Source organism: Schistocerca cancellata, chromosome 6 (assembly GCF_023864275.1).
Source record: "Schistocerca cancellata isolate TAMUIC-IGC-003103 chromosome 6, iqSchCanc2.1, whole genome shotgun sequence".
In the NCBI taxonomy this organism is placed as follows: Eukaryota; Metazoa; Arthropoda; class Insecta; order Orthoptera; family Acrididae; genus Schistocerca; species Schistocerca cancellata.
This window is the reverse complement of record NC_064631.1, coordinates 549453031-549470574: the sequence shown is the minus strand read 5'-3', so window position 1 is coordinate 549470574 and position 17544 is coordinate 549453031. Positions and strand designations below refer to the sequence as shown.

General features: G+C 40.3%; 1 protein-coding gene across 6 annotated transcripts in view; it reads left to right on the top strand.

Annotated features, from left to right (window-relative positions):
* The window catches only part of LOC126190722 (probable phosphorylase b kinase regulatory subunit beta), a 181220-nt gene that overhangs the window by 111472 nt on the left and 52204 nt on the right, over positions 1 to 17544 (top strand). For all 6 annotated transcript variants that reach the window (XM_049931205.1, XM_049931203.1, XM_049931202.1 and 3 more), the window contains one exon: positions 3446 to 3588. In XM_049931205.1, coding sequence (XP_049787162.1) covers positions 3446 to 3588 — 143 coding nt within the window. The remainder of the gene's footprint in view (positions 1 to 3445; positions 3589 to 17544) is intronic.

Here is a 17544-nt window from a genome sequence, read left to right as displayed (position 1 = left end):
TAGAGATTTGGGGTGGTTGATTGGGTTAGTCTCTCTTAAAGTATTAACATTAGGCTTACTTGGAGGTGTAGTTATGACACAATTTTCCTTTCGTTGTGATGATACCATAAAAAATTCTCACTACGAACTGCAGCTTTTTTGGACCTCTGGCTCCTCCTCCTTGCAGGTGGCACTTCTCCTTGGGTTGCTGAAGTTTTCTCGTCTGTTAGCTGCTCTGATGGTTCTGCAACAGCTGCAAATGATACTCTGGGTGCTGATGGTGCTTCATCCTTTATCTCTGGAACTATTCTTGATGCCAGTATATCTTCCTGAGGTGGTGCTGGGAAAGCCTCTTCTGCTTGTGGGAGTGATGATATCCCCTCTTCTTCTTCCAAAATTGTTGGTAGGTCTATTCCGGATTCTGAAGTGATTTCTTGAATGACCATTGGAGCAACATTATTTGTTGATGCTAGTACTACTGTTGCAACCACTTCTGATGAGGGTGATTTTCCTTCAGTTGATTCAGGTTTTGCTGCCCTTGGTGAAGTCTCTGTTGTGTCAGCAATTAATCCTGGTAGTGCTGCCACAGGTGTTGGCTCTCTTGAATTTGCTGATGATGGTGAATTTGCTAATGCTATTAATAGTGGGTCCACTGTTAGGAGTTGAGTTGTTGCAGTAATTTTGGAAAGGTGAGATGCTGCATATGGTGGTGTTTCCTGAGGTACTGGAGGTTGAACTGTTCTAGGTGAGTAATTTATTTTTTTGGTACTTACAGGCAGCATTTCCACAATTTTTCTGCAGAGAAGTTTCTTGCCCTTTCTGTTAAGGTGCAACCCATGTCTCGTGAAGCTGTCTCTAAGTAGGAAGTCAACAGACAGAAACAGAGTATTTAGATACAGTTTACATATATTTTCCAACTGTTCATTAGCCTTGGTTATTTCTTTGTTTACGCATGATTCAAATGTAAGGTCATGTCTATGTGGAATTCCCATGACTATAATTGCTTTACTATTAGTGAATGAAGTATCCTCTTCAGGTTTTGGACAGCACTCGACAATTCATTTTTATAAACGTTGTTTGCTCCACCCACTATTACTCCATATTCACTTATATTTGTTGGAGACCCGTCTTTTATGTTTTTTCCTGATTTCATACAAGGGTGCTCCTGGTTTCACATAACTGCAAACTTTAACATCATGATTTCATGTAAGATTTTTGCTAATCCATGACCGTGACTACCCGAGTGGACATTTACCTTAAGAGATTTCTTCCCTGACACACTTTTGTTTGATAATACAGTAGCAAATGAGTATTCACTATTTCTAGTCTCTTCAACAACACTGAAATGATTATTTAACATTACAAAAGTGATATTGGTTGAACAATGATATCAAACTTAAGCTATGATCTGCATCTAATACTAGAGTAAAATTAAATACAGTATAGCACAAAGAACAGCTTTATATGAAAAAAATGTGCTTCATGGTGATCATAGAAATCTCTCAGCCCATCCTACTATCAAATAAAAAAACTTAAAATATTATGACAGATAAATCATTTAATACTCTAAAAGAGTTCTTTTTCTTCATGCACAATAAATAGAAATGTTTTTAAAAGGATTTTAGGTGCATAGTATTCCGTAATTTCAAGAAATCTAATGATGAGTAAAATAAACACTAATTGTAACTCTGTCCTCATTTATAACAAATGTAAAATGTATTTTTAAAATCAAAACTGTAATTTCTAAATGCTATACTTCAGTATTCTTACCTAACAGTGGAAACTCCAGATAGGAATATGGCAGTGCAGAAAAATATAAATTGCTACTTACTTTATAGATGACATGTTAAGTTGCAGACAGGCACAGTTAACAGACACTTACACAAAGCTTTTGGCCACAGTCTTCATCAGCAAAAGAGAAACACACACCATTCATACATACAAGGAAGCACACCTCGTGCACACATGACCGGCACCTTCAGCAGCTCAGTCCAGAATGCAACTATCACATTTGAGTGAGAGTGTGCCGGGACTAGAATGCCTATAAACACTGTGTCAGCAGATTGTGAGGCAGGGAGGTGGGGAATAATGGAGAGAAGCAGGGGAAGATGGTCGGGTGCATTGGCAGAAGGTGGCAAACAAAGGGGATGGGAGACGAGAATGGGGAGACAGAGGAGTTGGAAATTGTTGGGTGGAGGGATGGGGACAGTATGTTACTGTAGGTTGAACCCAGGTTAATTATGGGAATGGAGAATGTGTTGTAATGATCACTTCTATCTGCACAGTTCAGAAAAGAATGTGGTGGAGGGGAGGATACAGATAGCTCTGTTAGTGAAGCAGTGATTGAAATCAAGCTCGTTATGTTCAGCTGCATGTTGTGCCATAGGGTGGTCTTGTTTGCTCTTGGCCGTTCATCCTGGTGGACAGCTGAACTTAACATACTTGACTTCAGTGACTGTTTCAGTATCCGAACCATCTGGACCCTGCCCTCCACCACCAGCTTTTCTGAACTTCACAGATAGAAGTTATCCTTACAACACATTCTCTGCTCCCATAATTATTGTGGTCTCAAGCTACAGTAACATACTGATTGCACACCCTCCACCCGATAGTTCCACCCCCTCTGTTCTCTCATCTCCTCCCCATTATCATCTCCCAACCTCTTTGTCTGCTACCCTCTGACAATGCACCATCTTTCCCCACTCATCTCTTTTCACCCCACCTCCCTGCCCTACATCCTCGTGATGCTGCACTTGCTGGCATTCTAGTTCGTGAATGCTCCGCCAGACACATTCTTCTCTCCCCCCACCCCTACACTACTATTCCATCCACTTCCCTGCCCCCTCCAGATTGCTGCTTCCATCCCACAAGATAGTTGCATTCTGGACCAAGCTGCTGGAGTTGGCAGTCATGTATGCATGAGGTGTGCTTGCTTGTTTGTGTGAAAGGTGTGTGTTTCTCTTTTGATGATGAAGGCTGTGGCCGAAAGCTTTGTGTAAATGTCTTTTAATTGTGCCTGTCTGCAAATTAACATGTCATCTTTATGCTAAGTAACGATCTATATTTTCCTATGTTGTTGATATTCTTACCTAACATATTCAGAAGAATGATTTGTGTCATTTCATGAAATTGTAATACTTTAGGGATTGTGTTGATTATTTGATCTTGCACAATTATTATTATTATTATTATTATTATTATTATTATTACTATTACTGTTAACATATTATTACTATTACTATTAACTATTTTTGTCACATCTGTGTATCATTAACTGGTCACTGAATTAAGCTCTCAAGAAATTAATTTTCGTTATGAAATATCAGTACAAACATTTGTTTTGTAATGAGTGAGAATAAAAATTTGAAGATGTGGCAGTTTCAGTCACTGGAGTCATTTTATTTACCATCTTTACTGGTCCATGCATATACATAAAGTCAAACGAGTGAATTATTGCAATTTTCAGTGGAGGAGCACATAACAAAACTTTATCAACAAGCCGGGAGCCTGCTGTACTGGGTCACTGTGCGATACTGCAGCAGTTTACTACATCACACAGTGGACAGCATCAGTCCATTCATAACAACAGTACTTGTACATGGAAAACAGGTATTTTATTAGTAATATATGATAAAACCACAAAATTATTGATAATATAATGTTCACAGTATCATGCAGCCTTAAAGCTAATTAAAATATTGAAATTCCAGTGAGGTCCTTTTGTTTTTATCATTGGAAATGGAAAAAAACTGACTGCTAAAGTTATTAAGTTAGTAGCTTTTTATACATTCACCGACATAAAATGAAGCACACTATAAAGAAAAGAGCAAGTATTAGCTGAAAGAAATTAAAACTGCCTTCCATTGAAAATCTAGTGACAACTGTAGTAAAATGGTACTGAACAATGTGCACTTCTCTTTCACCTTAGAGCTAGACTCAATGAGATAAATCTCATATCTAAATCTGTAAACAGAGTGTAAAAGATTATTGTGGGTGAGCACCACATATCATTCTTACAGCACATTGTTGAGCAATGACGATTTTCTTCCTGTAGTTGAATTATCCCGGAACATTATTCCATAGGACATCACTGAGTGAAAATATGTTACATTACTGATTTTTCTTTCTTCAAGATTTCCAGTGGTTTGAAGTGCAAATGTGGCTGAAATTAGTTGTTTTAAGAGTTCAAGAATGTGTTCTTTCCAGTATAAATACTCATCATCACGGACACTTAAAATTTTTGAAGTTTCCACCCCAGTTGTTATTTTCTCACCACATGTAACATGTATCATTGGTGTAGTACCTCTAGATGTATATAACTGAATATGTAGCATTTTTTTGAAATTGAAAGTGAGATCAGTTGCAAGAAACCTTTCAATAATACTGTTATGAACATTACCATTTCTTATGTTGTTGTATGCTAGGTTGGACTGATTACAATAGTAGTGAACACTCCCGTCATCAGAGACCGTTGACCTCAGCAGTTTGATCTCATAAGACCTTACCACAAAATTTACCACTCTCATGGTCAAAGCGACATTAGACCTCAATCATTCTTTCCTTATTATCCACTCTCCCAGATGCTATAGTATGTCCCCTTCTCTGAAATAGTTGTCAGATCACCTTATTTGTTTCAAAAAAAGATACAGGTAATATGAATCACCAGCTGAAATGTACAGGCATTTTTGCTCTACTAATACCGAGTGAGTATCTCAGACCAGTCCACTGAAGATAACCAGTTACACAATCACTATCAACTGAGGTCATAGTGTTAAACTCCATTAGTGAAGCACAGGAAAGAAAAACCCAGATCCCAAGTCATCTTACACAGCAGCAAGGGTAGTATTTGCGGTCCAAAAGCGAAGTCCAAAGTGGTCAGCAATATGCAGGGTGTGATAAGCATTCCGGCAAGAGCATAATAATGGTGGTAAGAGTGGCCTTTGGAGCCACTTTCATTGCATCCTGAACTAGTGGCACATTCCTTTGTTATATGGGACTAAGAAAATGAGGTGGGAAGACCATGTGACTCTGCATAGGTTTGCTAATGATGCCAAACTGTGAGGCAGGCTCCAGGTGCAACACATTATGTGCTGCATTGTTCCTGCTGAATAATAGAACCACTGCCTTATACTGAGTGATCCTAGTGTGTCAGTGTCAGTTACAGAATGTAGGAAGAGATAAGATCATGATGGACGCGTGGACCATTAGTGGCAGTTGCATCTCATTGTGATTGGACAATGGTTAGGCTTCTCTGGCAGTGGGTGAAATTCCTGGGATCACGACCCAGGAAAATGACCGTACTGCATAATCAGAAAATCTACGTGATTGTAACCAGATGTTGCGTGGGATGACTTCAGTGGTGATGATGGCTGCTAAAAGGGCAGAGAAATTGTGTTCTGAAGTGAGAATGGTGTGGAGATAGAAGGCAGTGGTGTGTTCTCTTACTGAACAATAACCTCCAGACAGATGTTTGGCCAAGGGAGAAACCAAAAGCATCCATCATGAAATGGCCTTGCTGTAGCATAAATCTGCAGTGATAATGGTGATGGTGGTGGTATGATATTGATGCCACCTTAACTGAGGAGCACAGTGTTAGTTAATTCTGCTTCTGTGGCTGTCTTCCCCATGGGATTGGGCATCTTGAGTTTTAAAGAAGCATACCATCCGCTATGGTTCTTCGTTAGAAGCCAGGTGGAAAGATGCCATAGAGAATTGCTATTGACTCCTGCTCAGTTTGTGAATGATCATTCTGGCTGTTGTTAACAGCTTAAATGCATACATACCACTCTGTCCCTGAGGCATCATTTTGGAAGAGCACTGCTCCCATACTAAGAGACGAATCATCCGCTACAAGAATAAGACAGGAGCCAATTTCAGGCAACCACTAACTTTGGTCAAAGCTGCTTGACAGGCAGTAGGCCATTGAAAATGTGCTCCCTTTTTCTTTAGGTGATATGATGGAAGTTTGTCTGTGGTCACATGGAGTATAAACTTAGCGCAATCATTTGCCTTTGTTTAGAAAGCAGGTCTTTGAATACTAAGGAAAAGGCACTTGGTATCACTGCTATGTGCTGCTGTGTGCCCCAAATACCTGATTCGTGTAGTATGACCACCCTTGAAGAATCTGCATTTGACCAGATTCCGAAGGAGACCTGTCTGGCAAACAGCTACCATAAATGCTGTGGGTGCTGTGCTTGAGTCCTCCCAGATTCAATAATGTTATCTAAACAGTTCACACAATAAGAATCAAGTGTGTGATACCGTAAAAAGTCACCAAAAAAGATTGTCCAATTAATAGCCCTTGGCCAAATGATATACATGTTCCACTTTATAATATGGGAAGCCAAAGTGCTGAAATTCATGGTAAATTGGACTTGAATAAACCTGCAAACAGCTGTTAGGTGATGATTTATTAACCTTAAAGCAGCATCTTCAGGTGGTTCTACTAAGGAAGAAAGCATTCTTGTAATATATATTATAAACTGATTAAGAACAGGCAGTATAAGCATACCCAGGCCGCTGAAACATGTCACCTCAAGGTCACTCCCCAAATGCTGTAGAGTTGGTAATATAACTAACAAACAAGTGAGGAAAGCGAGGCACCACATCTTCTGAACCAATAACAGCACCGAACAAAAGCCGGTTCCGGCGTCATCGCTACCACGTTGCCGGCTTCCATGTAAACATTGTATGTTAGTGAGCGAATGCCTGCTGTTGTGTTGTGTTGTGTTACTGCCTCAACTGCAGTTTTTGTTTGTTAAACAATGTCACCAAAATATGTCATTCACCAAGCGACACTCCGTTGTGTCGTGGAGTATCATTAAATAGTCATGCTTTGGAATTGCTAAGGAGGACGCACGAGTTTTATGAGCAAGAAAAAGAATTTGTTTCTGTTCTTTGGCATGTGTAGATTCCTGCCGATAAAGTTTTAGAGCATACATCGAAAACACTACTGCTCAGTGAAAGAACAGTTATAAGGAAAGGGGTGCTACTTCAAGACTTACAACATAGTGAAGTAAACCGTGTGGAAGAAAGCCCCTGTGGGAGAAACAGTGTGTTTTTAAGTTCTCCAGGAAAGAAAAAAGCAGCCTCGTCCTGTTACAGATATTGATTCTTTCCAATCCGATGCAATTTTTCAGCGCATATATGGATACTATAAAAGGAAAGAATACTCCACAAAAGTGAAGCAGCTAATTTCTTTAAAAGAAAGTGAACTTTTGTCAGGGGGGGAAACATCACTTAATATGATATTAACAAGTATGGGCTTCCATTTTAAAAAGTTAGATGGACGAAAACTGTTACTTGAAAAAGCTCATGTCATTGCAGCTCATACCATTTTCTTACACAGAATTGTAGGAAAGGACACACATTCAGTCATATGGTAAGACAAAACCTGGGTCAATGTGGGAGAATCAGTTGAGAAATGTTGGACAAATGATACTCCGAATAGCAGCGGTCATCAGCCAACAGGAAGAGGATCCCAATTAACTGTGGCCCGTGCAGGATCTTGAAACAGCTTTGTGTCTGAAGAACTTTTAGTTTTTTGATCTAAAAAACAGGTGACTATCATGAGGATATGGACCACCCACGGTTTCTACAGTGGTTTAAAAATTTGTTGCTCCAGCTTAGTGTTCCAACAGTGTTTGTGACGGACAACGCAACATACAATTCTGTGATTTTAGATAACACTCCCACCACTAGTGACCATAAAGAAACTATGGTGCAATGGTTGCAGGCGAGACCCATTGCTGAGGACATTAGCATGACAAAGCTGCTGTTATATTCGCTTGTAAAACAAAATAAGCCTGTGACGCCTAAATATGTTGTAGATGAAATTGCAAGCGAACAGGGTCACTTGGTAATTAGGCTACCACCTTATCACTGCCATTTTAATCCAATTGAATTGGTTTGGAGTGAAGTCGAGGCATACATTAAAAGTAACAATAAGACTTTTACTATAACAGAAGTGGAAGGACTGCTATGTGAAGGTCTTGCTACTGTAGATGCTACCTCATGAAGGAAAAAAGTAGACCATGTTGCTAAACTCATTAGAGAAGCAAAGATTGTAGACGGCATTATAAATGAAAATGAACAATTAATGATTTCTCATAATGATGATGAAGACAGTGGTTTTGGCACCTATTCCTATGACAGTGAAGGAGAACTGGATGGAACTGCGCCGTGGACATCATAAATTGGCGAGTGTAAATGTACACAGAATTAATTCTTTATCTCTGCAATCAGGTAGGCTATGCATGTTTTGCTTTATTTCTTTCTATGAGTGTAGATAGCTTGTTCCTTGGTATGCTTAGGTTTACATTACTATATGACATTTTACATACAGCTATTACAGTAACAATTTGGAATGACTTTTCATAGATATTGTCATTAACTTTGGTTGTTTTTATTTCCTGGTTTCATATACTATCAAATGCTGAATCTCTGTCATCATTCTCTTCATTGTTAGAAGAATGTACTTTGTTGCATTTAACATCCAAACGTTGATTGTAGCTTACATTTACAAAACATATTTTGGAGTTGTGGGCGTGTGTGGTGACAGCTATTGCAGCCTCGCAACCACAGTGTAGCCAACCACACGAGAGCTGTCAAGTGACACGTTTCACCAGCCCAGGTAACCTAAGTAAAACTACTTAAAATAGTGTCACATAGATAAGCACACAGAGACACTCCCAATGTTTGCAGTCACAGAATCCAATCCCTTTGAGAGGGGAAGTTGTCAACAACAAGTAATAACCAGCAGAGCACTGGACGAATAGTGCAAGGGATGAGGCACAAAAACTACTAAGAACTGAGAATGAACATCAGATAATAGGTGACCCCCATTAATAAAGGCAAACCCTGTAGTTTGTTGTCGCAAGAGTAAAGCACTGGAGGCGGTCTGTTGTATAATAAACTGGTGCAGGTTACCATACAACTGAAGTGCTAGTGTGTGATGTCTATAACATGGCCTAGTTCAAATTCAGTGAGGTGTTAATTATGTCGTGTTTGTCACCTTAATGACATTCTTGACTGACATCACTTAGCGCCACTATTATGTGACTGGTGTGAAATCTGAATAAGTATCATCTTTCAGAAGTAGAAACATGCCTAGCAACTTCTGTGTATGTCACACAACTCCTTCTTGCGCTTTCTCTTTCATCAATGTATATTGTCAGACTATCTGTTGACTCATCATTCTTTGCTGTGCTGTTCACCATCATCATATCAGGCAGCACCTGATATTTGGATATGCTAGATTACAAGAATGCTTTCCTTTCTGGGTAGAACCAACTGAAGATGCTGCTTTAATGCAGCAAAACTGGTCACTAATAAATCACCACTTAACAGCTGTTTGTGGGTTTACTCAAGTCCCATTTACTATGTCGTATTATACATTTTAATGCTTTTTAATGGACATATTTATCAGGAGTATGACAATGAGTATCTCCCTAATAACAGAATCAGCGTGTTACTGTCTCCATAGCTTCTGCTGATATAGAGAAAACTAATAAACTGAGACAGAACTGCTGGACCCTTTTCCTCAATAAAGGTGGGTCCCTACCATCCTGGGATCTGAGTTACCTGTCAGTTCTTTTTATCCTCCCCTACCTATCCTGCTCGTCTTCCTGAGGAAGGAACTATTAGTTCTGAAAGCTAGAATGTTGCATCTGGTGTGTCACTTTCACTTTTGTATGTGTGTATCAGCAGTACAACACATTCCATGTACTTAAGGTAAGTACTGGCCAGAAATTCTGTCTTATAATTGATTAGTTTTCTTGATTGAATTCTGCTGACACTGGTGGGATTAAAGCCTCTATGAATTGTGGGACATTGGAAACTGTAATAGTCTTCCAACATTCTTGACATGCAATCAGATGGTAAAGTTACAGGGTTCATGAGAGGTTCCAACTTGTAGAGAAAATGAATTAGTTCAGATTCTGCCAAGCAAGGGGGAAAAAAGAACAAGAACACTGTCGCTTTGGGTTGAGTACCTGGAAAATCATTATGTGCTGGTAGGGTCATTGTAGATATGCTGATGGATCTTCCTTTTCATGTTTATATGTTTGAAACTGAGGTGGTGCCAACATGAAAACAGGCTGTACTGGCTGTTGTGTTTGCATTCTGACATTCCATACTGATTTTAACTTGCATCATAGGGAGTCAGTCTTTGTTTGTAATTCTGTCAGACAACCTGCACCAGCATTTTCCCATTCATTACAATTGTTCGTCCGGACTTACCATGACAGAAGTAGTTCACAAACTACCTCTTTCGTTACTCCCAAAACACACAGAATATGAGTCAACACTTGAAATGTGAGGAATTTATGTGCTACTAATACTGATCCATGGAACGTCTGCCACTTCTTATATACTCATTGCCAATTTAGCATCTAGCTATAGAGCCCTTTACCAAAGCACAGACCAGAAAATCCCAGATATCAAACCAAGTCATTTTACACAGCAGCAGCAGTCACAGTTGTAGTTCAAAAGCAAAGCTCGAGTCAAGATCCAACAGTGTGCACAACATGGTAGATGTTTATTCTGGTATCTCAAAGACTGATTAAATGACAAAAAGAAACTGTAGACATATAGATTTGGCATACACTTTTTGTCACAGACTGTTAATATAAATAAAGCATCAAGGCAAGTAATACACTTAATGTAACTTCAAAGGTTGCGTATCATATGTACACTAACTTACTTTTATCTAAAATCTATTCCAAGGGTTACAAAAGTAATATTTAAATGCTGACCATTTACATAAAGAGTTTTGAACATATATTTACACCAAAAGTAGCTACAGTTTAAGGATATCATTGAAACAGTACGAGCTCCCTAGACTGGAATGCCATTTATTTTGTCTTAGAATTGCTTGGTAGACAAACTGTAGTAAGGCACAACTTTTCTTCGATCATTTCACAACTGGAGATTGTTCTCCTTATACCTTCACTCTGCATTCTGTCTCCTAGCACTAGGCCAAGAAGTGATCTCAGAAACCTCATCTCAGCTGCTTCAATGCTTCTTTAATCTCATTTTCTTAGGATGAGTTTTCATTATCATAGATAAGAGCAGACTTATTTATCACATTGTATAGTCTTAGTGTTACCTCTTTCCTCATAGTTCTACCAATATGCCACCTTATACAACCTTTTGTAGAATTATTTTTCTGTACACTTTGAATCACATCTCAGTTAGTTTTGTTATTTGATATTTTTGCCTCAAGCTATTGAAAATTGACCTGTTTTATTATTTTATTGTTTATCACTATTTTTTTCTTCTACATCCACATCTACATAAATACTTTACAAGCCACTACGTGTATGGCAGAGGATACCATGTACCACTAGTAGTCAATTTCTTTCCTGTTCCTCTCGCAAATGAAGTGGAGAAAATAACTATCTGTATGCCTCCATACAAGCCCTAATTTCTTTTATCTTGTCTTCGTGGTCCTTATGCAAAATAGACTCATTCTCCACTCAGCAGAAAATGCTTGTTATCAGAATTTCTCAACAGCATTTCATGTAAAGTACCTCATCTTCCCCTCAGGGTTTCCCATTTGAGTTCACATAGCATCTATATATGTATCAGTGCTCTTTGGAACTGCTTCAATGCCATTCTTTAATCCAACCTGGTGAAGATCCCAGACATTCAAGCAGTACTCAAGAATCAGCTGCACAAGTGTCGTATATTTGGTCTCCTTTGTATACAAGCTACATGTTCCTAAAATTCTCCCAAAAAAGTGAAGTTGACAATGTGCCTTCACTAGTACTGTCCTACATACTCATTCCACTTCATATCACTTTGCAATGTTATGCCTAGATATGTAATCATGTTGACTTTAAAAAGGTACACTTCAGTAATACTGTATTCGAACATTACAGGACTGTTTTTGCTACTCATCTGCATCAACTTACAGTTCTCTACATTTAGAGCAAGCAGCCATTCAACACACCAGATAAAAATTCTGTCTATGTCATGCTGCAGCCTTCTACTGTCACTCAACAGTGATACTTTCCCATACGCAACAGCAAACAGTTACAGACAGCTGCTTGGCCCATATATTTTATATTTATATTTTTAGGTGTATATATATATATATAAAATAGAGGGAAACATTCCACGTGGGAAAAATATATCTAAAAAGAAAGATGATGAGACTTACCAAACAAAAGCGCTGGCAGGTCGATAGACACACAAACAATCACAAACATACACACAAAATTCTAGCTTTTGCAACCAATGGTTGCCTCGTCAGGAAAGAAGGAAGGAGAGGGAAAGACAAAAGGATTTGGGTTTTAAGGGAGAGGGTAAGGAGTCATTCCAATCCCGGGAGCGGGTCTTTCCCTTAAAACCCAAATCCTTTTGTCTTTCCCTCTCCTTCCTTCTTTCCTGACGAGGCAACCATTGGTTGCGAAAGCTAGAATTTTGTGTGTATGTTTGTGATTGTTTGTGTGTCTATCGACCTGCCAGCACTTTTGTTTGGTAAGTCTCATCATCTTTCTTTATATATATATATATATATATATATATATATATATATATATATATATATATATATATATATATATATAGAGAGAGAGAGAGAGAGAGAGAGAGAGAGAGATAGATAGATAGAGTGTGTGTGTGTGTGTGTGTGTGTGTGTGTGTCATGCTTCCCCCTGTGCACTCCTGATGTTACACTTGTCCATCATGAACACTCGCTGTCGAGGGCAACATAATCAGAACTATTACTTAAAAAGTCTTCAAGTCACTCAAATACCTGGGAACTTATTTTGAATGTCAGACCTTCAGTACCAGTCTACAGTGGGGCACTGTGTAATTTCCAGAAATCTGCAAATATTTAATGTACCTGTTGTCCTTCGTCCATGGTTTGTGGGATATCACGTGAAATAACAAGTTGAGTTTTTATAAGCAAATCCAGCTATGAGGGGAAGTGTGGGAGGCTTGGAGGTTGTTGTTGGACTGCCACTAACCACCACCTCTACAACATCCTCCAAACCTCCCCCACATCCCCTCATAGCTAACAAACCCTGCCCCACAGACCTACTACACTTACCTCACTACTAAAGCTCTTTCCCACCACCATATGGAATCCAGACCCTAAACAGACCTGAAACACAGTTGTGAACCTTTCCTCCAAAAGCCTTAGCTCTGCAGAAGTATCAGTGCCTTCCAAAGGCCTCACCTTTTGCCCCACTCCCAAATTCAGTCATATGGAACTTGGTAGAGACCTTCTCTCCTTCTTCCTGTCCCTACAATAGAAAAACTTTTTGTCACCAACCCTACCAATCAGACTCAATCAGAGACCAATGTTGAACCCTCCCTGCTCCATCCAACTGTGATCCACCCCCACTCCCCCCAAATCATGCCCTGCTAAGCTTCCAGAATTTATAATCTTGAACCTTGCCTCACCATCATTCCCCAAATCCCTCAACATACAAACTAACCTTACCTCCAAGGAACAAACAGCAATCAACCACCTAAGAGCTGATGACAAAGGCTCCACCACTATTGTTTTGAACTGTGAAGATTAGCTGGTGGAAGGACTCCACTCACTGCCAGACTCATCCACCTACAAACCCTACCACATTGACCCCATTTCATAAATCCAACATGATCTCCATTCTCTTCTTAAGTCCTTAGGCTCATCCCAGAACCTCTCCCTGGAGTCCATTTCTCTCCTCACTTCTACCACTCCCCACACTCGTATGTATCTTCCACATGTTTCCTATAATGTCCATAAACTCAACCACCCAGAACACCCCATTGTGGCCAGTTACTGAGCCCCCACTGAGAGAATCTATGCTGTCATAGACCAACACCTTCAGCCTATTACTGACAACCTGCCCTCCTATATAAAAGACACCGGCGATTTCATCCATTGACACTCTGCAGTTCCTGCTCCTTTAACACTGGGTGCCCATGACATTACCACTGTTGAACACTATCTTTCCCAATTCCCGATGGATTCCAGACCTACAACCTCCTTCCTAATTGCCATCACCAACTATATCCTCACCCACAATTACTTCTCCTTTGAAGGCATTACCTACAAACAAATGCGGGGTATGGCTGTGGGCATTGACATGGAACTGTCCTATGCCAACCTATTCGCGGGCCATCTAGAAGACTCCTTCCTAAACGCCCAGAATCCCAAACCCCTCACCTGATTCTGATTCATTGATGATATCTTCAAGATCTGGATTGAAGGTGAGGGCACCCGATTCACATTCCTCCAGAACCTCAACACCTTCTCCCTCATTCGCTTCACCTGGTCATACTCAAACCAACAAACCACCTTCCTCAATGTTGGCCCCACCTTGAAGATGGTTACATCAGTACCCCCATCCATATCAAACCTACAAACCATCAGCAATACCTCCACTTCGACAGCTGCCATCGATTCATACCAAGAAGTCCCATCCATACAGCCTAGCCATTCATAGCTGCTGCATCCATTATGACAAGTAGTCCCTCTTGGAATATACCAAGGCTCTCACTGAGGTCTTCACAGACAATAATTACCTTCCACACCTTGTACAAAATTCTACAAAAACAGATCTCCCATGCCTTATACCTCTGCAGTCATCCACCACCACCCAAAGTCACACCATTGGGCCACAGAAGAGCATTCCCCTTTTGACTCAGGATTACCCAGCACTGGAACAACTGAACCACATTCTCCACCAGGGTTTTGACTACCTCACATCGTGACCTGTAATGGAGATTGTCGCACCCATTATCCTTCTCACCCCTCCCACAGTAGTATTCTGTCATCCACCAAACCTACACAATATCCTCCACCATCCCTACACAGCTCTTGCTCCCAAACACTTGACCCATGGCTCATACCCTGTAATAGACCTAGGTGCAAGACCTGTCTTATACATTCTCCCACCACCATCTGCTACTGTCCATTCACAAGCATCACCAATCCCATCAAAGGCAAGGCTACCTGTCAATCCAATCATGTGATCTACAAGCTAAGCTGCAATCACTGTGCTGCATTCTACATGGGCATGACTACCAAAAAGCACCAACGAACTGTTGTCAATAAACAGATGGACCACCCGATTGCTGAGCATGCTGCCCAGCTCGACTTCTTCATTACAATGACTGCTTTACAGCTTGTGCCATCTGGATCCCTCCCACCAACACCAGGTTTTCTAATTGCGCAGGTGGGAACTCTCTCTTCAATATATCCTTTGTTCCCGTAACTCTCCTGGCCTCAACCATCATTAGTTATCCTTACCCATGTAGTCACAACCTTGTTCCCATTTCAGCACTACATCACCTTCTATTCCATCAATTCACCCACAGTCTTTTTACTTCTCTTTTTTCCTGCTAATCCCCAGCCCCCCATCCTGTCCTCCCTCTAATGTTCCGACTGCACCTAGCTGCCATACCCTCTCTCCACCTTGCCCCTGTATGCTCCAACAAGCAGCACTTTACTGTCCCCCACCCATATCCTGCTTGTGTGTGTGTGTGTGTGTGTGTTTGTGTGTTCGTGTCTGTTGGCTATCTCTGATGAAGGCCTTGTTGGCCAAAGCTAACTCTCTGACACTCTTCTTGTTGTGCTTTTCTGTGATGGCGCCTCAACTATATGGGATGTGGCAACTGTCCTTTTCAAGGAAATTTATTGTGTTCAGTCACAGATTATGTTCTACAATTTTGCAGCATACGAATGTCTAGGTTACAGGTCTGTAATTTTGGGGGTTCAATCATTTATTCTTATTATATGCAGGAGTCACCTGCACTTTTTTCCACTCACTAGTGATTTTATTCTGGTGAGAGATTCATGATAAATGCAAGCTAGGTAAGGGATCAGTGCTGTGGAGTACTCTCTGTAAACCAAACTGGATTCTCTCGTAATTCATTGAGGACAATGGGACACGAGCTGGACATGAAGTACTTCAATAATTAAAACTGAAACCAACAGCTGAACTGTAAATCAGATATTGTTTATTCAAAATGTGCTACCAGTTTCAATGTGAAAAAGCATCTCTTCGGGCCTCAAGTGATATCTGCTGTCAACATACGAACCACAGCGACAAAGACCAACAGAGTCTTCAAATGCAAACAGTGCAGCTTATTAAGTGTGTTATGCCATCATGTGCAACCTAGAAAGATGATTGTAGCAGAGCCAAAATGAACTTCATTCCGTAACTTCCAGTAACAAGCCCACCAATAGTCAGAAAACAATTCCATTTGGAGCTGGAGACTTATTTGTTTTCAACTCTTTCAGTTGCTTCTCAATGCAAGGGACACCTACTTCTATGTCCATCCCCCCCTCCCCCCCCCCCCTTCAGTTTTTGTTTTGCTACCTTTTATTAACATATCAGATAAGTCAATGAGTGATAGGATAGAAGCCTTTGACCCACCTAGTGATTTTACATAGGACCAGAATTTTCTCAGTTTCTTTGAAAGACCCTTTGCTAAGGTTGGATGGTGGAGATTGTTGTATGCTTCACATATCAACCTTTTTATAGATGCATTAATTTCTACTAACTTTTGCCTGTTGACATTTCCATGTTCTCTTCTGACCTGAGAATGCAACAATCTCTGCTTTTCAGCATTTTCTGAATTCTGCTATTAAATCATGGTGGGTCTTTTCCTTCCTTAATCCATGTACTGAGCACATACTGTTTGTATGTGTTTCCTTTCCATTGGCATTATTTTTGTTTTATTTACAGATACAACCATTTCATAACTTTGTAAAATGTTATTCAGTTAAAAACATTTTCTTGAAAGTGCTTAAACTGCCTGTTAGAAGAACTTAGCCTTCTGAAAATAAAACAGTGTTAATAAATTTGTTCCTTCTCTGACATTTCCTTGGGGTTTTAGAATTACATTTGTCTAGAACTTTGTAGATATGTGTGACAATAAGGACTGGTGAGAGGTCACACCCTCCCTTTTTTGTCCCTGGTTCACAGTCGATAACTCTCCATTTATACTAATTTTAGCATTATTGTATAGTGACTTAATGGCATTTAACAAACTGTCCATTCGCATGAATGGACACAGGCAGACAGTGTTTGTTGGTAATGAGGATCACCCTGTGGCTGAACATGCCTTGGTGCACGACCAGCACATCTTGGCGCAGTGTTACACCGTCCGGGTTATCTGGATACTTCCTACTAACACCAACCTATCCGAACTCCGGAGATGGGAACTTGCTCTTCAATATATCCTCTCTTCCCGTTATCCACCAGGCCTCAATCTCCGCTAATCTCAAATTTCCGCCACTCATACCTCACCTGTCATTCATCAACATCTTTGCCTCTGCACTTCTGCCTCGACTGACATCTCTGCCCAAACTCTTTGTCTTTAAATATGTCTGCTTGTGTCTGTATATGTGTGGATGGATATGTGTGTGTGTGCGAGTGTATACCTGTCCTTTTTTCCCCCTAAGGTAAGTCTTTCCGCTCCCGGGACTGGAATGACTCCTTACCCTCTCCCTTAAAACCCACATCCTTTCGTCTTTCCCTCTCCTTCCCTCTTTCCTGATGAGGCAACAGTTTGTTGCGAAAGCTTGAATTTTGTGTGTATGTTTGTGTTCGTTTG